The sequence below is a fragment of the Bubalus bubalis genome, chromosome 9 (genome assembly GCF_019923935.1).
Source record: "Bubalus bubalis isolate 160015118507 breed Murrah chromosome 9, NDDB_SH_1, whole genome shotgun sequence".
Classification (NCBI taxonomy): Eukaryota; Metazoa; Chordata; class Mammalia; order Artiodactyla; family Bovidae; genus Bubalus; species Bubalus bubalis.
The window spans coordinates 60955608-60980396 of NC_059165.1; the positions used below are offsets into that span (position 1 = coordinate 60955608).

General features: G+C 37.9%; 1 protein-coding gene and 1 pseudogene across 1 annotated transcript in view; both read right to left on the reverse strand.

The window, feature by feature from the left end:
* CTNNA1 (catenin alpha 1) overlaps positions 1–24789 on the reverse strand; it is a 179110-nt gene that overhangs the window by 95196 nt on the left and 59125 nt on the right. Inside the window, exons 6-7 of the mRNA XM_006070838.4 lie at positions 16870–17139; positions 14229–14432 (exon numbers count right to left, since the gene is read on the reverse strand). Of these exons, the coding sequence (XP_006070900.3) occupies positions 14229–14432; positions 16870–17139 (474 nt within the window). The remainder of the gene's footprint in view (positions 1–14228; positions 14433–16869; positions 17140–24789) is intronic.
* Positions 4862–7110, reverse strand: LOC102407186 (annotated as a pseudogene).

Consider the following 24789-nt stretch of genomic DNA (forward strand, 5'->3'; position numbering starts at 1 on the left):
TTCACTCCACCTGAAAATAATACTTGTAAGACAATTTACTGACTAGTTATTATTTTAGCATAAAGCAACTCAAGTGAAATATCTTCTTTATGGTACATTTCCAAATTACACCATTATGAAAAGGTCTTATGCTGTTTTCAGAGAATGACCAAACAAAATCCGTTCCTAGCAGTCTCTGGTTCTAAATACTGAATATTCCACTTTAAAATAAGTAAATTATCAGCTGTCAAGTACTTATTTAGCAGTCATCTGATGTGAACACAGATTCAACATAAAAAATAAAAGGGACATCCACTCAGAGAAGAAAAACATCACATTCCACTGATTTTTGTGATGAAGAAATACAAAAACCAAAGTAACTTTCAAGAGAGCAGGCATGAAATCACATAAAGAAATTTCCTGGCAGCCAGGGCTACATCTCTCTCTGGCAAGGACAGTCTGGAAACTCAATGAGTTCTTTTTAACTAACTACCTTAGGTCCTCTAAAACACCCAATTTAAATGAAAAAAAAAAAAAAAAAAAAAAATTTTTAAGATCATTGGACAGAAAATATTAGGGTAGAAAGTTATGATTGATAAGCTTTTAATTTAACATTTTGTCCTATATGGGTAATTCTAGACAGGCTTATTTTATTAAAAAAAATAAAATGCCTAATTTGCTACATTTAAACAATGACACTATTTTTTAATGAATGGATTTATTCTCAACATGACAACTTTGCCAAAAGTAAAAAGAATAGATGAGGAAGGAGGAACTGTATTATTAATTTTCCAAAACAATACCAATTTGCACACGTACACAGCATTTTCTAGTTCTATGCTCACGTCAAACATGGCATCCCTTTTCCTTTCCACACTCAAATGAGGTGGGGTGGGAATAAGATCCTCTGTCAGCTAAGATTAGATGCTTGAACTATAAGATGATGCACACTGAGGGTGGAGACTGCTGTTTTGGCTCTCTGCTATAGACAGAGCAAGAAACCAAGATATCACGCAGAGCCAAGAAGACAGGACAGCAGCTTCAGTCACTGACTACCCAGATCCCTGTTCACCTTGTTCCAGGCTACAGTTCATTTAATGCTCTTTTCTCTCAAGGAGTTTTGATATTTTGCATTGCCACCATCAGTTTTCCCATCTTCTTCATTTTGCTTGGTCTTGAGTGGTTCTCTGTGCCTTCTAACAAAGTCAGGCAGAAGGGCAGCTATTAATGGCTGTCTCACAGCTGAGAAAACAGCTATGGGGGAGGCTATTGGATCAAGCTTTAATGATACCTATTCGATGTAAGCATTATTACCTACCATCCTTGGCATTACATATGAAAGGGACCACCAAAAATAGCTCTGGACTAAAAATCAGAAGCCTCAATTCTAATCTTAACTATTCTTACCTGGGTATGATCAGGGACAAGTTACTTCCAGGTTTTAGACTGTTTTGAAAATAGGTTATTGGTTTTAGTTCTGATTAAGATGAGATAAACACATTCTACCCTGTCTATCCCAATGAATGCAACTAAAAACCCTGGAGAGAATACAGAGTAGCAATCTTGAGAACTGAAATGAAAAAGGGCCAAAGTCACAATTATAGTTGGCAGACAGGGCTGTATCTGTCTCAGTAACTATCAGAACAAGCAGACTCTAAATAAACAAATAAATAAACAATCAAGGTACAGAAGTACTAAACCAACTGAATCAGTCAATGTCATCAACCTGAATCTAATTAGCATATATATTAAAAGAACACTCCAACCAACAATAGCAAAAAAAAAAAAAAAAACCCCCACAGTCAGGTACAGATAGAACATCACAAAGGTAGCACTACTGGGTCATAAAACAAATCTCAATAAATAATTAAAAAAACTAAAGTCATGCAAAATATGTTCTCTGACCATACTGAATTTGAATTAAGCTAGGAATCAGTAAAGGCTTCCTAAGCGGCACAGAGGTAAAGAATCCGCCTGTCAACGTGGGAGATAAGGATTCGATCCCTGGGTCAGGAAGATTCCCTAGAGTAGGAAATGGCAACCCACCCAACAGAGAAGAGTGGGCTACAGTCCACGGGGTCACAAAAAGTCAGACACAACTGTGCACACACATACACAAGAAATCAGTAACAGAAATTTAACAAGAAAGTACTTGGCAACTAAACATACTGTACTTCCAAATAATCCACTGGTCAAAGAGGAAAACTCAAGGAAAATTTTTAAACATTTTAAACTAAACAAAAATGAAATATGAAGACAAAGCAGGGCTTATATGGAAATCTGCCCTAAATCTTAACACTAAAAAAGAGAAAAGGTCTCAAGTCAATAACCTAATTTCCTACCTCAAGGAACTAGAAAAATAACAAAATAAACCTAAAGGAAACAGAAGAAAAAATGAAATTGGTGAAATTGAAAACAATGGAGGAAAAACACACATACAATGAAACCATAAAAAGCTGGTTCTTTCAAAAGATAAATAGAATTGATAAACCTACAGCAAGACTGGCAAAAAAAAATGGAGAGACTAGACACAAATTACCTACACTAGAAATGAATTACAGAATATGGCTATAGACTCCCCACAAACACTGAAGGGATAATAAGAGACTGCTACAAACAATTTTCTCATATAAAACTTGATTAAATGGATAAAATTCCTTAAAAGCCACTAACTTTAAGAATTTATCTAAGAAGAAATATATAACCTAAATAATATCATAAGATTATATAATAATTGGATTATATAATAATTATATACTTATATAATAATTGGATTATATAATAATCCAATAAGAAAAACTGAGTTTGTATTTTAAAACCTTCAAAAAATTAGTTGGCTGGACTAGATTTAAAGCTTGGCAAACTTCTGTAAAGGGCCAGATAGCAAATATTGTGGGCTTTTAAGGCCATTCCATCTCTGTCACAACAACTTAACTATGTCACTGCAGTGGAAAAGCAGCCATGGACTACAAGTAAACAAATGAGCATGGCTATGTTCCAATAAAGTTTACAAAAATAGATGGCAGGCAAGACTTTACCTAATAAGTTTGTCAACCCTACACTATGATAACTAATGTTACTTTCAAATTCTAAAATTTATAATTCTATACTGGGGAGGCCTTACAAATAGCTGTGAAAAGAAGAGAAGCGAAAAGCAAAGGAGAAAAGGAAAGATATAAGCATCTGAATGCAGAGTTCCAAAGAATAGCAAGAAAAGATAAGAAAGCCTTCTTCAGCGATCAATGCAAAGAAATAGAGGAAATCAACAGAATAGGAAAAACTAGGGATCTCTTCAAGAAAATCAGAGATACCAAAGGAACATTTCAAGCAAAGATGGGCTCGATAAAGGACAGAAATGGTATGGACCTAAACAGAAGCAGAAGATATTAACAAGAGGTGACAAGAATACACAGAAGAACTGTACAAAAAAGATCTTCACGACCCAGATAATCACGATGGTGTGATCACTGACCTAGAGCCAGACATCCTGAAATGTGAAGTCAAGTGGGCCTTAGAAAGCATCACTGCGAACAAAGCTAGTGGAGGTGATGGAATTCCAGTTGAGCTATTCCAAATCCTGAAAGATAATGCTGTGAAAGTGCTGCACTCAATATGCCAGCAAATTTGGAAAACTCAGCAGTGGCCACAGGACTGGAAAAGGTCAGTTTTCATTCCAATCCCAAAGAAAGGCAATACCAAAGAATGCTCAAACTACCGCACAGTTGCACTCATCTCACACGCTAGTAAAGTAACGCTCAAAATTCTCCAAGCCAGACTTCAGCAATACATGAACCGTGAACTTCCAGGTGTTCAAGCTGGTTTTAGAAAAGGCAGAGGAACCAGAGATCAAATTGCCAACATCCGCTGGATCATGGGAAAAGCAAGAGAGTTCCAGAAAAACATCTATTTCTGCTTTATTGACTATGCCAAAGCCTTTGACTGTGTGGATCACAATAAACTGTGGAAAATTCTGAGAGAGATGGGAATACCAGACCACCTGATCTGCCTCTTGAGAAATCTGTATGCAGATCAGGAAGCAACAGTTAGAACTGGACATGGAACAACAGACTGGTTCCAAATAGGAAAAGGAGTACTTCAAGGCTGTATATTGTCAGCCTGCTTATTTAACTTCTGTGCAGAGTACATCATGAGAAACGCTGGGCTGGAAGAAGCACAAGCTGGAATCAAGATTGCCGGGAGAAATATCAATAACCTCAGATATGCAGATGACACCACCCTTATGGCAGAAAGTGAAGAGGAACTCAAAAGCCTCTTGATGAAAGTGAAAGTGGAGAGTGAAAAAGTTGGCTTAAAGCTCAACATTCAGAAAATGAAGATCATGGCATCCGGTCCCATCACTTCATGGCAAATAGATGGGGAAACAGTGGAAACAGTGTCAGACTTTATTTTTGGGGGCTCCAAAATCACTGCAGATGGTGACTGCAGCCATGAAATTAAAAGACACTTACTCCTTGGAAGGAAACTTATGACCAACCTAGGTAGCATATTCAAAAGCAGAGACATTACTTTGTCAACAAAGGTCTGTCTAGTCAAGGCTATGGTTTTTCCTGTGGTCATGTACGGATGTGAGAGTTGGACTGTGAAGAAGGCTGAGCGCCGAAAAATTGATGCTTTTGAACTGTGGTGTTGGAGAAGACTCTTGAGAGTCCCTTGGACTGCAAGGAGATCCAACCAGTCTATTCTGAAGGAGATCAGCCCTGGGATTTCTTCGGAAGGAATGATGCTAAAGCTGAAACTCCAGGACTTTGGCCACCTCACGTGAAGAGCTGACTTATTGGAAAAGACTCTGATGCTGGGAGGGATTGGGGGCAGGAGGAGAAGGGGACGCCAGAGGATGAGATGGCTGGATGGCATCATTGACTCGATGGACGTGAGTCTCAGTGAACTCCGGGAGCTGGTTATGGACAGGGAAGCCTGGCGTACTGCAATTCATGGGGTCGCAAAGAGTCGGACACGACTGAGCGACTGATCTGATCTGATCTGATCCTTTCAAGGTCAAATATCACTGATAAATAATTGAAGAAAAAAGATAATGCAAACCCTATCACAGAGATAACTGACTTTTTCCCCCCCAAAATGTGATGGGTTTATTTTACTCTGATGCAAAACCAAAGATTTCTACTACCGTACAGAGATCAATATATTACCAGATCATGAAAAAGTGGTGTGGGACATGCAGGACATGATGGACAACTAGAGGGTATGGTCAATTCCTTTTTAACATGACACTACACCATCACTGCAGAACACACTGAAAAGAACACTGAGGAACTGAACTGAAATGTGGATGAACGTGACAACCTCCAGGCATGCCTTCAAGCACCTCCCTTAAGGTGGACTCGGTACCTAAGTTTCAGTGTGGGCAGGATTACAGGAGTATTACAATTCTTTGGAAGAATAAAAAGTTCACACTTTGGAAATTTAAGGTCAAAACATAGTGGGTTCATTTCTCTTCACCTCCAGGAACAAAGCTGATGCTTTTTTCAAAACCACATTAAGCTTCTAGTTCAAATCCCAGTCTGACCTTGTGCCGTCCGGCATTGAAGTTCTTTCCATTGATTAGAGCTGACAGGGTCAGTTTCACTCCTAGTCAAAGGGTCCGAGTGTAACCCAGTCCCATCAGGCTGGCATTGTTTACTTTAGCAGAGAGAGTTCTACAGTCCAGCTTGTACTTAGCAGCAATGCCAAGGCAGGTGGTGTTACTGCTGGTAGTCTACGCGAGGTTTATCGACATTTCAATCTTCTCATTCACCTTCTGGTAGATCGACCCTCCAAACTCAGTACCATCATTCACATGAGTGTGCAGCTGGAAGTCTGCAGCCTTGTAACCCAGGGCACAATTATTCTGTGACAGTTTGGATATGGCTGAGTCAAAACTCATCTGATAGCCAGCAAACCAACCTTCAAAGGCCAACACGGTCCAGCCACAGATGGCTGGTCCAGAAAAATCTATATCAACATTACTGCCAAAACTGAAACAATCCCATTAATACGAGGCCTTCAATTTCCCACTCTTCTTTCCTGTGTTCGGTACAAATATGGGATCAAAAGTCAGTTTCAACCCTTCAGCCAACTTATTCTCCCAAGTGATATCTATTTCTGTCCGTTCCACTTCTGGGTGAAGGTCAGTCCAGTTACAGATCCTGTATTTGGTCTCTAGGTTGCCTGATGCTTTCCTTTTATTAGCATAAGCATGACCAGAAGTAGAAAATTTCACTCCACTACATGACTTGGTTCTCAGATCTATTTTGATCATGCCAAATCCATATCCGTTGTTGAAGACATCTTTGGCAGCCTTTCCTAGGTCATAGTAAGTTGGTGTGTTACACGTATCTCTGACCAGAGTGCCTGTTCCCTCCGCCAGGGCACCGTTAAAGGTCTTCTTCAGACCAACACTGTTCCTAACTGACTGTTTTGATCAAGACTTGCTACAAGTATATACTGTAGTAAACAAAGTACCCTCCTCCCTCCAACAACTCACTCTCTCAGTCAAACTAGTCCTAAATGAATCATTACCTCAAAAAAAAAAAGAATCACATTATTAAGGTAAAGGCTAAAACTCAATGCATCTGCAGCCTGACAATGGACAGGCTTCTGGGCCTGCTCCATCATCCTAATTTCAAGAGATTGCTCCACTACTGCTCCATCAAGCCAGTGCCATTTTATCTAATATATAAACATGCATCTTTCTGTGTACAAAAGGTTACAATCTTGCCTGTTAAATACTGCAAATCATAATGCCAGAGTGGCATAGCTAGAAGTACCTCAAACCTCTTAGAAAGCAACATAAAATACAACTAGAGACATCTTCCTCAGACTTAAGGTCTTTTAAACCTCTCATCTCACACCACAAGAAAATCATACAATTTTTGACAAATATGCTTTCCAAATTACATAAATGTCAAGAAGAAGAAGTCCTACACATGCTTGAATTTTGCATTCAATGCAACATCTATTTATACCTAAATTCTTCAAATATGCTAGGCAGATCACAGAAAAGCTTACACTGCTGCTGCTGCTGCTAAGTCGCTTCAGTCGTGTCCGATTCTGTGCAACCCCATAGACGGCAGCCCAGCAGGCTCCCCCGTCCCTGGGATTCTCCAGGCAAGAACACTGGAGTGGGTTGCCATTTCCTTCTCCAATGCATGAAAGTGAAAAGTGAAAGTGAAGTCGCTCAGTTGTGTCTGACTGCAGCCTACCAGGCTCCTCCGTCCATGGGATTTTCCAGGCAAGAGCATTGAAGTGGGGTGCCATTGCCTTCTCTGAAGCTTATACTAACAAATCAATAAAATCATACAGCTACAGAACTATGGACTAGCAATACAGGGAAGAGTCTACTGCAGGAAACCCAAGGGTTCACACAAAGATGGAAATTGTAGCATATTATATAACAAAACTCAGGCCCTATAGCTGCATATCATAGAACCAACTGAAACATCCATGACATCAAGCAACACCAGAGAGTCTAGCTTTGCAGGATACTCTAAAAGAGCTTTCTTTTCTTGTTTAGCTCACTTCAAGCAGCTATACAAGACCTGGGTTTACCTTATTTACTGTGAAGTATTTCAGTAATAAGTTTCATTTATAGAGCTATACAGTGAAAAATTCCATGATTATTAAAGATGATGGTATAAAATCATATTTTCTGACTTACAAAGATGCATTATAATAAAAGTAGTAAGTGTTCAGATTTTCAGATCACAGGGATATGAGTTCAAACCGCAGCTATATGATTACACATTTCTGAGCAAGTAACAATTCAATAAGGGTTACTATGGTAGTCAAACAGGTAATAATATATGTCTCTCAGCACAATGACCAGTATATGGTAAGCACTATAATAGTACAATAATCCTTAGTTCTGCTATCAAAAAAATAAACAATGAGAACAGATAAATGTGTACATACACACACAGTCCAAATGAAGTCTGGCATGCTATATACCAAAAATGGTGATATATAATGAACAGAGAACTTTATAATCAGAAATAAAATAACCTATTCTAATTCTGAAAATTCGAAAATGTAGCCACAAAATAACACAGTAACAAGCTCCTGAAGAGTCCTTCCAAAGCTTGGAAGGTCTGGCTCTGCTAAAGTGGTTCCAGGAAAGCATTTGCAAAACTGAGAAGAGATCAGCATTTGATTAAGTGCTTCCCTTCACTGCAATAACAATATATCTTTGAGAGCGAAAATTAACTGCACCTTATTCATACATTCCATATCTATTATCTTAATCAGATAAAAATTTTATACCTGATATGTTAACATAATCAAACCCCTCAAATACAGGCCCAGTCCAATACAAAAAATGTCTAGTTATTTCATTACTCTTTAAAGGTCCTAAAATCACTGTCTCCAATGTTTCAGGGCAAGAACCAAGACAAATTTAACCTTAAACATCATCATCCTCACCAGGTCTTAAGCTGTACCAATTTTATTCTGCCTAAAACTAGTTTAAGGTATAAAAAAATACAAGCTATAATAGCTACTATGTAAGTTACCATCCAGATATTGAAGGAAGAAGTTGATGGCTTAACTCTTTAGCTACTCCTCTTAACTGGTTGGCTATCCAGTAGTTGTAACTACCCAAGAGAAATATAAGGCAAGCAAGAAATAAAAATTATATATGTAATCTAAAATTTTCAAGTAGCCATAGGTAAAAAGAAACAGGTAAAAAAATAAGTTTAAGAACAAATTTTAACCCAATATATCCAAAACATTGTCAATGAGATAGAGGTATTTACAGCTTTTTCAGTGAAGTATGTCTTAGAAATTTGGTGTATAGTTTACACCCACAGCACATCTCAATTTGGATCTGTCACATTTTAAGTGCTCAATAGACACATATGCCTACTGGTTACCACACTGGATGGAACCAAGCTAAAGCTACTCAAGCCCAAGACATGTACTTCTTCTCACCAATTACAAATTCTAATTCTAGTAACTCACCACATGACTGAACTGCTAGACAAGACTGCTAAGCTCCCAACCAAGTGGGATTCTGGGAATTCCCTAGTGGTGTAATGGTTAGGGCTCTGCCCTTTCATTGCAGAGGTACTAGGTTTGCTCCCTAGCGAGGGAACTAAAATCCCATAAACTGTGCATGTGGCAAAAAAAACAAACAAAACACACCCAAATGGAATTCATTTCAAAGACTGAGGTCTTTTATGTTTCAGACATTGTGTTAAGAATTTTCAGACTGGGGGGCAAGAGGGTTTTGGGTGCGGGGGAAGGGTTGTTCACTTGTTTATTGAGGGGAATGTGAATATGGTAATAGAAACATTTGGTCCTAATAAATTCTACTACCGGGAAAAACTCAAAGCGCATGGCCTAACAAAGGAAGAAAGAACCACATTAAAGATCAGCATATCCCTTAGCAGAAGGAAGAGTGTGAAATAAAGAATTCAGCTGTACCAAGTACAGAGCGCTTCAGAAGGAGGTGTTTCACTGGCACTGAAATATCTTCAGAGAATATTATAACACAGAATTGGGCTCCAAAGTCAACTACACATTTAAGAAACAAATTTGAACACATTGAACTAGTAGCCGGTTTTAACCTGTTAACCAGGTTAAACCCTGGTTTAACATTTAACATTGTTAAATTTAAAATTGTTAACATTTAACAATTAACATTCAAGTTAATTGTTTGTTTTTTCATTTTGTTCTTTATTATTTTTATTATGTTAATTGCATAACATAACATTTACCATCTTAGTCAATTTTAAGCATATAGGTCACAAGTCTCAAGAACATTTATATTACTGTGTAGCCATCACCACATCCATTTCCAGAACTTTTCATTTTCCCAAAGGGAAACTCTGTTCCCATTAAACAGTAACTCAACATTCCCATCTCCCCCAGTGCCTGGCACTCCCACTCTCCTTTCTGTCTCTATGAATTTAACAACTCTTAGGAACCTCATGGAAGTGGGATCATAGAGGATTTGTCCTTTGTGTCTGGCTTATTTCACTCAGCATAATATCCTCCAGGTCCATCCATGCTGATGTCCCATTAACTTAACAGTTTGAACATTTTATGAATATCTTATGACTATGTAGAGAATATTAAGAGGGTTAAAACATTTTAAAATTTAGAAAACAATGCATACAAGAAAATGGACAAACTGGAAATACATATACTTAAATGTTAGTAGCAATGGTGGTTCAATCATTTAATGCACTTGTGTGACTTTCAATTAGAAAAAATAAACAAAGTGGCAATAACTTTTCTCAAATTCAATTACATTTCAATTTCAATCCATTCACTTTTAAACCCATCCAGGCTGTTTTTCTTTCCCTAGAATCCTCACAGGCAGAATAACCTTAGGTTGATAAAGCAAGAACAAATTAAACTTAACCACAATAACCACATTTCATATCAAGGAAACCTGGGAAGTCATTTGTGAAACTACAGACATCCACTGAACAAAAACCCTCTACTGTCAGGCATCTGAAGTATTTCCATAATGTTAAGTAAGCAGGGGTCAAATGAATTATTTTTAACATCAATGTTTCTTAAAGCTTCAGAGTAAGTCAGCAACAGATCTAACATCATCTCTTAACTCTCCAAACTACAATGCAAGAAGCAGCATTAAGGCTGCTGACCTTCGGGCCCTCGGAGCCTTTAAAAGAGAGTTGGGCCCTCACCTTATAATCATTTACCCTCACAGCTTATTTCAGAGTATCTGATTTAATTTTTTCCAAAAATGTCATCTGTATACTGAAAAATTGAAAAATCTACCAGAAGCAGGGGTAAACCACCCATGGCCTCCTCCTCCATAACGCTCTAGAATGTGACCAATAAGAACAAGAATCTTTATTCTTTTCACTAATGTATCCCTAGCACCAAGAATATCCCAAACTGTTCACTTTATCCATTTTTCCCAAGTCAGCATGAGTTCTTATGAAGCAAGCACCTATTGAGTATCTCTTCTAGCATTACACTGGACCCTGAAAGAATATTTTAAAAATAGGCTCATCTTTCAAAAACTTTAAAACCCAGCTGCAGATAAAGGAAATACAATTAAGCAACAATTCAAGGAACAATTGAGTGCGACTTGCTTCAAGTAGCAAGAAATAATATAGAATGGTGTAGTTTGAAATGGCCTTCAGAAAAGAGATGGGGGTGGCGGGGGGTGGTTGGGAGGGTGGGGACAGAATGTCAGCCTTGAATGAAGAGCAGGTTACATTTAATCAAGTAGGAAGGGAATTTCAAAAACATAATAAACAATGTCCTACTGAACGCATAAGCTCAGACTGACCTGAGCAGGTAGAACAAACTGGAAATGGAGAAAGTGAATAGAGCCTGGAATAAGACAATGGCAATGGAGACAAAAAAGGACAAATGTAATAAACCATCTTAGCAGCTTCTCCACCTTACCTGTACATTGGCATCTCTTGGGGAACTTTTAAAAATACTGATGCCCAGAACTGAATCTGGTAATTCTGACCTAATTTGGGTACAATCTAGACATCAGGATTTCTAAAAATTGCCCAAGGATTCTAATTTCCATCCAAAGTTAAGAATCACTGACCTATCTTATCAACTGTAGTTGAAAATAAAACTTTATAAAAAAAGAATCATTGCCTCAGAAGAAACACCAGTGTAACTTGTTAAGTGGCAACACAGGATGAAGAAGGAAGGCTCAAGAAATTACAACAAAATTTTTGAAGTATGTATCTATAAAAATTATGACATGACTAGAAGAATTCAAGAAGAGGAAAAAGTAAAAATACACGAGCCTTTCTGGATTTTTACCACTCCATCAACAAGTTCTATGTACTAAACCAGTTTTAATCCAAACTGTCCCAATTCTCCATATACCATAATTACTCATCTAATATTTTTCAAAAGAAATAATCAAAACTGAAAGTGAACCATTTTTAAAAAATCAAGGTAAAGCTCAATGCAAAGACTATAAAATAAATACTTGATAAATTGCCTCAGGTTTCCCAGCTAGAAATAAACTCACCCTCCTTCCAATTCCCATGGTATTTGAGTAAAACCTATGATGGCACTCACAAAAAATGTACTGTAGAGATGCTGCACATTTCCGAAGGGAAGGACCAGAGCCTCATTCCTCCTCTTACACAGTGCCCAGCACACTACTCTGCAGATGACACACAGTATAAACTGAGTGACAAGAAGATACTGCCAGGTGAGTTCTGACTGTCACTGGAGGTTTTCGAATGCTTCATGAATAAGCAAACCCTATCCCCAGTTGATTCTGCTTCTTGCAGATCCTTTTACCCTAAGGTTTCTTCAAATGTGCTTCACTGCCTTCCCACTTTATCCTCACTCCAATACTTCTGGACAGGACACAGCCTGATCACTGTTATGTGAGTCAATTCAAGCGAACTATTAAATATTTTTATCTTCAGGAGAAACATGCTCAGAAAATTTTTTTCTAAAATGTATTTCTGATTCTTGACATAATTCCCTTCAAAAGCCCCATCATAATCCTTTAAATTCTGCCCAACATCAATCACTGTTCTAGCTTTCACTTACATAGTAAGATGTTATGTAAGATGGCTGTTATGATCCCCATATCTTCAGCATAAATGAATATCTCCCACTTTTACTTACATCCATGGCACAAAATAGAAAGTACTATTTAAAAGAATCGAAGAGGTGACTCACAACCAGAGGTGACTAGCCCGAGACCTGACCAAACCTAAGACTGAAGGAATATTTTTTTAGACTGGTTAGGAAGCTCTGGTATGGAGCAATGAGAACAGATTTATCACATACTCTCCCCTACAAAGGCTGTTTTTAAAGTGGCTTCCCAATCATAACTATTAGACACTTTCACATCACTTCAGCACTGCACATGATAGCAGGGAACTGATTCACATACATGCCATGAGGCCTTTGTTTCCCTCTTTAAGACTCCAATATCGTGAGTTAGTCTTCAAATTATTCATTTTTTACATTTTCTGATTTCCAGGCTTACGTATGGGTTTTTAAATGTGTCCCACATTTTCACTGTGGACTTATCAACTGCTTTTTCCATCTGATTTAACTAAGCCTCTAATCTCATTTTTCTGAGGTAGACTGCGTACGATCAAAACATGGCAATGGCTTAAAAAAATTCAATATGCTTGACTAATTTCGCAATATGGTAGAAACAAGATAAACACAGGAAGGCATTCATCTTCACCCCAGGAATTCCATCATGACCCACCATTATATGTTCACTTAGGTAAGAATATAAATGAACAAACAAGATGTATGGCAAATGAACATGAGAAAGTATCAAAGATCTTTTCCTGAAAACTATTAAGTAGACAAAAATCACAAGTTAGAAATAATTTGCATTGTCCTTCTTCCCTTTAAAATGATTCTCTATAATTTTTATTTAATTTATTCCTTCTTTGCCACAGTAAAATATTGGGTGCAAGATCTAAACTGTAGTAACCCTAAACCAGCATTAAATAATTGAAATGTAAAAGTATTAAGGAAGTAAAAAAGACATTACCGATAGAGAAAACAAGTACAGTATTTTCCACAGCCAAAAAAAAAAAAAAAAAAAGTGTTAAATTTCACAGCATTGGTTTTTAAACACAAATCTTAAAGTTCAAAAACACTACTCACTTCACCTAACACAACAGTTCAGTTCAGTTACTCAGTCATGTCCAACTTTGCTCCACTTGGCAAAAACCTAGTCTTATCACATTGTATACAGTTCATTCAAGAAACTTCATCTGTTATAAATATTTTCAATATTCCCTTTTGCTCAAAATTATATGGTCACCTAGATGTGGTAAAACAATTTCAGGGGTGTTGAAGGTTACTATCCATGTAGACACATGCTGAAATATGTAGACAAAGGTGAAGAAATACAATTTCTGCAAGTTACTTTCAAATGTTGCATAGAAAAAAGGGGTGTATATACGCACATACACACACACAACATATATTTATACACACAAACATATTTATCCGTTAATTGGTAAATCAAGATAAAGGGTTTACTATATGATTTCTATAAGCTTAAAATTTTTCACACTAAAAAGCTGAGGAGAAAGGGGACACACAGTAAGCTATCTATCCATTCCTTTAAAAATTTTACTCCACCCAAGTCAATAAGCTAAAAACACATTTGACACTTACAGTTGAAACACCTCAGACCCAACAATTATTACAGAAAACTCTTGTTACTTCAGAGAAAGTTTTGAAAAACACCTTAGAACCAACACCTGTCAGAGAAAATTCCTCTTACTCACATTGCCCATGTACTCCGAGAGTAGGTCCTGCAAGGCCTGGCGGACAGCATTACACTCTGCCACGATTCTCTCACGCCGGTCATCACGTGTGCAAGACGAATCAGCCATCAGGGCAGCCCCACTAATGATACTTTCCAAGCGCTCCTCCAGGGAAGGCCTAAAGCGCTCCTCACTGAAGCTCAAGGGGTCCACAATGATTTGTTTCTGCAAAGGAAGCGTTAGTGACTATTAGTGTCATCTCTATTTCCTCCAATATTCAAGAAGGTGAGGAAAATGCTGTTTAGAAACACCAACATATAACACAAAAAATTTCAATGCCTGAAACAAAGTTATACTTGTTAACTTTATACATTATACAGATGAGGGGCATTCCACACAAGTTGGCTAATGGTGGATTACTTCTTAAAAAAGGCACTGGAAGCAATACTTTCAAGCTGAAGGGGTCTGAATAAGGTATGATATCTCAAATGCAAACAGAAATATGTCAGCATAAAAATTATGTTCATGCAACTTAATATGAATATCTAAAGGTCTAGTAAGTTACCAAATAAGAATTACAAGAAAAATAAACATCAGCACTCTTTTTCTATGTACAGAGTGTAAAACTGTCACATGATAGTAACAGAACTGTTTCATCACACAAAAAAAATAAAAACAAAGCACTGACTTTTGTCTTCAAGGTTTCAGAAAAGTCATTTATAATCAGTTTCAACTGTCCTCACCTTATACATTTCAAAGTTTATAAATGATTCAGTCTCAAATTTATTCTGCTAATTCCAAATTGAGACTTTATTACCTCAAAGACCTTCAGGTAATTCTGTAAGAGATGACAGTAATCTGTCCCAAAAAAGCCACTCTCTAAGATACAATTACCCCCAAAAGAATAAATCCTTCCTCTGTCTCCCCTTTACTCCCCCGACTCCACTCAAATTGAGATTTACCACTGATGAATAAAGTCAGGTCACAAGTAAGCTATAGGTACAAGGTCTAACATCAACAGTCACAGGACAGGATCTACTGGCCTTCCATAGACTTTCCACTTGATACAATTCATCCTCACACCAGTAAATGTCTGTACAAATATTTTGCCTTTATTTTTCTTTATAGGGACTATGTTCTTATTGATTTCAATTTAAATGCCAAGTTTTTTTCCCCTGTAAAAAAAGCCTGCCCTTTTCCAATAAGTATACATTTCTTCTTTCTTTTCCAAAAAATCATCTATTTCAAAACTGAACATACGATTCCTTCAGTTTATTATTAACGTACATGATAGCTGATCATTTTTCTTACCAGACTAAGTTACTGCAGTTATTTCTCTGGTCAAAACTGAATACACAATGCCTTCTTCACAATGACCAATAGGAAGGAGGAAGGAATGGTCACAGGATTTTAATAGTCACAGAACTTCAACAGACCTATAAACATTTAGTCCAACCCCCTCATTTTATGAATGAAGTTTCTCTGTACCCTGAAGAGGTTAAGTGACCTCTAATAGATACTACTCAACTTAGGGCAAAATGTAACCCTTATTGCCTTGAATGAGGCCAGTGCTAATACTGTCAAATTTGAAAGGGAAAAACAACAGTGCCAGTTAATTGTAAGATATATCTTAAGAATTTGCTGTAAGTTCATTTAATGTTTAAGGCTCCAAGGTAAAAATTCAGTTCTAACATCATAGACTTTTGGCTTAACACTGTCTTTACCCAAGCCAAAGTAAAGAGGTGAGACAAAGGAAAAAATATCAAGAAAAACTGTTAAAATGCACTCTATTATATTTATTCTATACTTTAAAGCATTCCTACTTATGAAAGGATGCTTGTCACCCAGAAGGTAATTTTCTCTTAATGCTAATTTTTAAAAAAATTAACAGTTGGGTTCAAAACAAACAAACACAAACAAACTTAAAGAAATCTTGAACTGCTGCCATCTACTGGAAGCCATGAGGCATTGTGGGTAGAAATTTAAAACCATAAAATACATCCCCCAAAATTACAATTAGAGTTGACACATAGGATAGTGTGTGCACAGAATATATACACAGAACATATCTAGGGCATCATTTATAAAAAGTGATTATATGACCTTATGCTAACAAAGTATTTTAATCCTAAATTTGCTCCCACTTGATTGAATTTTGTCTTTATTACAATTTAGTTATTGAGAAGTGTGTCTAGGCAAATAAGATTAAGATGACAGCACTTTTGCTGTAGTCATTTATGATGTGTCTATAACTCTCACTAGACTGTGAGTACCTGGAGCACACAGCCTAAGTGCACTTTGCCTCTGTATTTTCCATAGGTTCACATCTCCCAGAAGGTTAAAATCTTGGTTGAAATGAATTGAACTCATATCTCAAGAATGACCTCTTAGGAAACACAAGTTGCATTAAAAAAAATTCAGAAGTTTAACTAAAACTAAAAAAGAAAAGAGAAGGGACGGTGAAAAGGGACAGGAGGGGAGGGGGAAGAAAAGATAAATGCAGATCAAGTTGAATGATGGTTCATAAAATTTCTTTCAACTTACACTGCGAATCTAAGTTGAAATTGAGCTATCATGAGAAACCTTAATCACATTTCCCCACAAATCTGTTAATTTTGAGGGATCATCAAAAGCCTGAAGTCTCCTCCCAAGTATAACTTACATCAAAGTTGTTGAGGGCATAGGCCAGTTCTCCTCCTCCTGTACCCGGGTGCTGAGAGGCATCATCTGATGCAGTGGCCTGGGCTGCATTAGAAATTCCTGTGACTGCCTGTTGCAGCTGCTTGTATATCAGGTCTCTGTTGGCCTTGTAGGCTGCAACGTCAGGGTGCTGTAGGCATGCCTGGGATGCAGTATAGAGGATTGGAACGTTTTTCTGCAGGATTCCTCTGGCTGCAGCCATCTGATCACGATGGCCCACATCTTTCAGTTCCTACAAAAGTAAAACAAGAATATGGGTTCTACTCATAAAAATTTGTCAGTGAATTCTAAAAAATTAGAATTTCTGCTAATCAGATGTTATTTTCATTAACAGTTTGGCTTGAAAGTTCATCACAAAGGACACAGTATGGCTTAGTAGCTGAGAGTTCAAACTTTCCCAAAACACGAAGACCTGAATTTGAATCCCCAGCTCTAGTTTTTACTGTTATGATCCTATTTAAACTCTCCATACTCACTTTCTCCTTCTGTAAAATAGGAGCAATATTTTGCTCTCTTACAAATGCCTTGAGGATTACATGGACCAACACATGTAAGCCATCTAGAACAGCACTAATAAAAAACAAAACCATGAAAACTAACATCTTGATTACAACCTTATTAAGATGGATATACCTATTTCAACTAAAATACAAAAGATAAAGAGACATTTAAACACAGCAAAATTTATTATGAGGACTTCTTTTTTATTAAGTTATAGAAGTTCATTGAGAGAGTTTTGTGAAAATTGGGATGAGATACCACAGATATCTCAAAACCACAAACTACTCAAACCAGCCAGGTGAGGATGTGGAAGGCTGTTATTCCAAGTACAGAACATCTCGTTTCCCCTTTCTCATCCCAAAGACCACCTTAGGACCCAGATTATTAGGGCATAAAGCTGAAGTCCATGGACTCCATGACTTTAACCCAAAAGGTTTGTATTAATATTTCACTATAATACTCTATAGACATGCAATCTTAGGTGAACTGTCCTTTCTCAATTTCCTCTATCCCATAATTATAATCCACAGTTAAAATGATTTGAGGTTCCTAACATGGTTTCAACTACCAGCATTTGCTTGGTAAACTGGGTGAATATGCTAAGTGATACCAACAATAAACAAGATGGGAAGGGAGTACTTCTGGTATTCCTATGTTACTGCAATTACTCAGAGAAAACTAAGTCTTCAGTAAATGTGGATTTGCTACCACAGAAGAAAAATTTAAGTGATAACCATAACTGACCACCAACTGTTTCAACTCTATTTTATGTGTGATCCTAGAATTTAAACATTAATGTCATCAACTGAGTCCTAGAGTATAATTTAAATGTTTTTAAAGTAAGTACAACACGTGCAAACAGTAAGAGAAAACTGACTTAGAAAGGCCAAAGTCAATTACTCAATTTAAAGTCTGACTTAACTGTTTATGGGTCATCTTTCTAAATGAGTTCCTAATTAAGCATTAGAGACACCAAACTGGCTTTTTTCTGAAACTTCATCTCACTATGTTTTAGGTTTGCATCTTTATTGAAACTTTGTACAATATGACAGCTTACTTTTCCTGCTAGAATTCTTTTCTCATTTGGAATTTGAATTTGCCAAGTAATAGCTCATAGCACTTCAAATGCCCTGTAGCACAGTACATTAGGCTAAATATTTAGAAACAGGACCCCGTGGATTTTGATTATCAGTGATCGTTTCAAGACTCAAGCTACGACAGGGGGTTGAGGCTCACCATTATGCTTAAACAGCTGGTGCACATGTTCTGCGTGGCATTTCCTTAATGTCTTCCCTCACCACAACCTCAGGGACTTTTATGCTTTCTAAGAAGGCATTTGCCTTTATAATGTCCTCTATTTCATAAAAACACTTTGCAATCAACTTTGTGGAGACTTCCTAAGTATCCACAGCCTAAATCAGCATAGTCTGTTGCAAAGGTTAAGCAAAGACACTTGTAGTCACCCAAAGCTACAATAGGTACCACAATTCCTGTTCACATAATTTTTCTAGAGCCACTTCCCAGCCTGGTATGATAAACTCCTACCTTCCCAAAGACTACATGAGGTTCAATACTCAAAAAGGACACCATGGACTTAGAGGATGATCATTTTAAGACTCAAGCTACGACAAAGGGCTAGGGCTCACCATTATATGAAAGCCGCTGGTGCACACGTGCTGTGTGGCATTTTCTAAAGATCTTGCCCTCACTACAATGTATCTTTGACAGACTTCTTTTTACAAGTAAGGAGGATGCATTTGAATCTATGATGAAAATGACAGCTACCATCATTTGTCCTAACTGCTAAAGTGTTATAGCTTCTCTCTTTTTAGAAGTGCTTCTGCCATAGGATAAAGAACTAGATTTTAAGTAAAGATAGGAAAACAGACACTATCACAAGGCAGCACTATTTACTATAATAAGAAAAATGATCAATCATAAGAATTCTTTTCAAAATATACAGTGCTAGGACTTCCCTGGTGGCCCAGTGGCTGAGACTCCATGCTCCCAATTCAGGTCTGATTCCTGGTCAGAGAACTAGATCCCACATGCTGCAATTAAAATCCAATGCAGCCAAAAATAAGATACATGGGTCTGGTAAGTAATCCACATTAATGGGGGGAAATAAACTATTAAGCAATGTAATAGATTACATACAAAATTAGAGTTCCTTGGTCTACTTCAGGCTTCATAATTCCCCAGTTGAGACCAAACAAACTCAGGAACAAACAAAACAAAGTGGAAATGACACAAAACAAAGTGGAAATGACTCCTTCCAACATAATTTGAACTAACCATCACACAAGTAACCAAGAAACAGAAGTTAAATTCTAAGCAATCCAAAACACTTTCTAAACAAGATCTGGAACTTCAAATGACAATTTCCTCTCATGTACCTCTTAACAATATAAAATTGCAGCCATAGTTACTTTTGATCAGATGTCTTCTCTTGGATTCAAATTACTACACTTAAAAAATGGTCCATGGTCAAACTCATCCAGTCCACATGATTTACACATAAAACAGACAGTGGCAATATTATCCACTACAAATTTGTTCATGCTTTCAGAAAAAGAATCACGAAAATCAGAGTTGACAGACTAGGTAAGAAGCACTATGTTTTTAACAAACCCATCTCAACAAGCTCCTGTACCGGGGTGGGTGGAATGTAAACATCAAAGCAGTCCATCTTTAGCATACCGGGGAGGCAGAGCTGACAATGTAAGGCAGAAATAGTCCTCCTCAGAAAAACCAGCGTCAGTGCTATGGCAGATGCTTACCCCTACCATCTATTTCACCCTGACAGTCAAAGACGAGTCTGCAGCCAGTCGAATGGAAATTCAAAACTTCTACTCAGCAAATAATATTCTAACCCAAGAACGTAACAGATTATGGCCACACACAGAATCCCATTCCAGATGGATCTGCAGTACAGCAAAATGGTTTTTTTTTTCTCATTTGTTAAACAAGTATTTATTGAACACTATTGCATCTAGGCAGTGTTCTAGGTACTAGGGATTACAGTAGCAGATTAAACAATGTGTCTGTTTTCTGGAGCCATACAGCCTAGGTTCAAAACTGGCTCTACCACTTCTAGATGAATGTCCATGCCAAATTAATTAACCTCTCTACACTACAGTTCCTCCATCTATAAAATTAATATCTGATCAATTATATGATCTACTTTATACTACTTTTGTGAGGATTAAACAAATTTGTCCTTACAAAGTACTTATAACAGTGTTTAGTGCATAGTAAACACCTTTTGAAAGTTATTCACTATTATTTTCAACAACATCCTCAGCCCTACACCATGTTCCAAAAAACCCTTAAAGACAAACTGGTAAATTCCAGAGCTCCTGTACACCTTATAAGGTTCAGCATTTCCTCACTGGGTGGCTGTTGCTTAAATGGTACAGGGGAGCTAAAGCAGCCAAGTATGCACATCATATCCAAATACTGCTTGTGAGGAAATGCCTTTTCTGGACTAGGGTTGCCTATAAAGATAAAAGGCTTGATGAGGAGGTGAACTATTACATACCACACCTGGGGAAAGAAGGAAAGGTCAAAGGTGAAAACAATCTAGGACACTAGGCATACAGCAATAGAGGAATTCTGCCAGAAAACACAAAGTGTGAAAAACTGTGACCAGGAACTAAAGGAGGCCAGTGCAAAGTACCTAAAACGGACAGTGAAGATTTCACCAGACTGGCACATTAGGATAAATAGAATTGCTATTTAATTCCCAAGAAAAGTATTTAGTTCAGTTCAGTCGCTCAGTAGTATCCGACTCTTTGTGACCCCATGAATCGCAGCACGCCAGGCCTCCCTGTCCATCACCAACTACCCGGAGTTTACTCAAACTCATGTCCATCAAGTAGGTGATGCCATCCAGCCATCTCATCCTCTGGCGTCCCCTTCTCCTCTTGCCCCCAATCCCTCCCAGCATCAGGGTCTTTTCCAATGAGTCAACTCTTCATATGAGGTGGCCAACGTATTGGAGTTTCAGCTTTAGCATCAGTCCTTCCAATGAACACCCAGGACTGATCTCCTTTACGATGGACTGGTTGAATCTCCTTGCAGTCCAAGGGACTCTCAAGAGTCTTCTCCAGCACCACAGTTCAAAACCATCAATTCTTCGGCACTCAGCCTTCTTCACAGTCCAACTCTCACATCCATACATGACCACTGGAAAAACCATTGCCTTGACTAGATGGACCTTTGTTGGCAAAGTAATGTCTCTGCTTTTCAATATGTTATCTAGGTTGGTCATAACTTTCCTTCCAAGGAGTAAGCGTCTTTTAATTTCATGGCTGCAATCACCATCTGCAGTGATTTTGGAGCCCCCAAAAATAAAGACTGACACTGTTTCCACTGTTTTCCTATTTCCCATGAAGTGATGGAACGGGGTGCCATGATCTTTGTTTTCTGAATGTTGAGCTTTAAGCCAACTTTTTCACTCTCCTCTTTCACTTTCATCAAGAGGCTTTTGAGTTCCTCTTCACTTTCTGCCATAAGGGTGATGTAATCTGCATATCTGAGGTTGTTGATATTTCTCCCGGCAATCTTGAGTCCAGCTTGTGCTTCTTCCAGTCCAGCGTTTCTCATGATGTACTCTGCATATAAGTTAAATAAGCAGGCTGACAATATACAGCCTGGACGTACTCCTTTTCCTATTTGCAACCAGACTGTTGTTCCATGTCCAGTTCTAACTGTTGCTTCCTGACCTGCACATAGGTTTCTCAAGAGGTAGGTCAGGTGGTCTGGTATTCCCTTCTCTTTCAGAATTTTCCACAGTTTATTGTGATTCACACAGTCAAAGGCTTTGGCACAGTCAATAAAGCAGAAGTAGATGTTTTTCTGGAACTCTCTTGCTTTTCCATGATCCAGCAGATGTTGGCAATTTGATCTCTGGTTCCTCTGCCTTTTCTAAAACCAGCTTGAACATCTGGAAGTTCATGGTTCACGTACTGCTGAAGCCTGGCTTGGAGAATTTTGAGCATTACTTTACTAGCGTGTGAAGTGAGCGCAATTGTGCGGTAGTTTGAGCATTCTCTGGCATTGCTTTTCTTTGGGATTGGAATGCAAACTGACCTTTTCCATTAGTTTCAAGAAATACACACCAAGCCCCAGGTCCCATAAAAGGTTGTATTATGATCGGGGGCACACAGGCGCCCACAGCCAGCCTATTCAACAAATACTACTGTAGGAGGATAAAGGTTAAAGAATCAGGCCTAAGGAAAACTGTAAGTGACCATGAAATACTACAAACCCAAGACAAACTTTAGAATCTATCACTCAAGATACCAGCAGAAAACAGATGATAAGATCAAACGAAGTAATTCAAAGATGTTTATAGAGACTATGCTTCAAAATTATAGGGGTAAAGTACAGAAAAACCACAGGCTATTAGGGCACTTAGCCCCAAAGAGACAAAATGAGACAGCAGTTATCAGAAACCAGGGAATGAGGCAGAGGGAGAACACAATCCAAAAGAGGCTATGACATTTAGCCACCAAGGACAACCAGGAGGTAGGGATAAACCCCATTTTACTGCCCTCTAATCTCCTAATGGTGCTTCCGCTAGCCAACCCAACCAGAAGCCAGAGGGGAAAAAAGCTCCTGGATGCTGTCCTGTAGATAGGTTAGGTTTCTGGGGCAGACAGTAGGGTGATCAAGGGCAGAAAACAGATATAGAGGAGCTTATAGAAGATCTTCCGGCACATTAATGAGTAACCTCAAGATTTTTATGACATCTTATTTGGGAAGTGTTTTTTTTTTTTTGTTTTGTTTTGTTTTTTAATACATCAGGGGATTATAATTAAGGAACTCTTCATGGACTCAAAGCACACAGAATTAAAACTCAGGTAACTTTACTCTCCAGTACGTTTCTCCAGTAGCATACAAAATTCTGGACTATTGCTGTGTTTATCTCAAGAACATCATCAATTTACTTATTTCACCATTTTGAAAGATATGCAATCAGATCAGATCAGTCGCTCAGTCGTGTCCGACTCTTCGCAACCCCATGAATCGCAGCACGCCAGGCCTCCCTGTCCATCACCAACTCCCGGAGTTCACTCAGACTCACATCCATCGAGTCAGTGATGCCATCCAGCCATCTCATCCTCTGTCGTCCCCTTCTCCTCTTGCCCCCAATCCCTCCCAGCAACAGAGTCTTTTCCAATGAGTCAACTCTTCGCATGAGGTGGCCAAAGTACTGGAGTTTCAGCTTCAGCATCATTCCTTCCAAAGAAATCCCAGGGCTGATCTCCTTCAGAATGGACTGGGTGGATCTCCTTGCGGTCCAAGGGACTCTCAAGAGTCTTCTCCAACACCACAGTTCAAAAGCATCAATTCTTCGGCGCTCAGCCTTCTTCACAGTCCCAACTCTCACATCCATACATGACCACAGGAAAAACCACAGCCTTGACTACACGGACCTTTGTTGGCAAAGTAATGTCTCTGCTTTTGAATATGCTGCAATAGAGTCAGTCTAAATGTTCTCACTTTCCTCAAATAATAGTAAGTCTTCATAAATCAAGATCAGACTAGGTTTTAAGAGAGTAGGACTATTCATCAAACTTTATTTTTTAAATATAACATTTATTTCACATATTCAAAAGAGAACTTATATCAAGAACATCCAGTAAAATCAATTGTGAACATAATTTTGGCAGCTTGCCATATTTATAGAATAACCATACCATCATACAACAAGTTCTTCTTAGGATTAAACAGGTCCAGCAAAAAGAAAAAAATAATTGTGATTTATGTGATAGAGACATAAGCTAATTCAAGGACAAATGATAAAAGTGCACTGAGCCTACATTAACTAAATTACTCAGGCAATACAACAAATCTAGCTATATTATCATATATAATACTAAGTACTGGGAACGTAAAATCAGGATCCCGTATGTGTAGATTCAGTCTGATCACATCTTATAGCTTGAAATATGAGCAGTAACTACTATTCACCAACTGCCCACTGCTGAGGGCCTACTAAGAATCTGGTGTTATATTAAATACTTCACATACATTATTTAATTCAATCTTCTCAATTTTTATTCTAATGTTAATGTAACCAAAGTCTAAGTCTCCAAAGCTGAAGCTGTAATATACTGGACATTTACAGTACTGACCCCATGTTCCTCATGCCTGTTAGAGCGCTCTTGTTGAATGTTCCTGTACTCAGGAAGGTTTACCCTGTCACAGCAGAAAGGAGATCTTCTTTACCCTGAGTCAGATATAGTTAACTGCTTTCCTCTTTCCAATGATCAATAAGGAATGGGCACATTATACAATCCATTATTTAGGGCAAATCTGTTAAAGGCTTCTAGATCATTTGCTTATTAAGAGAGACATATGGAAGAAACAA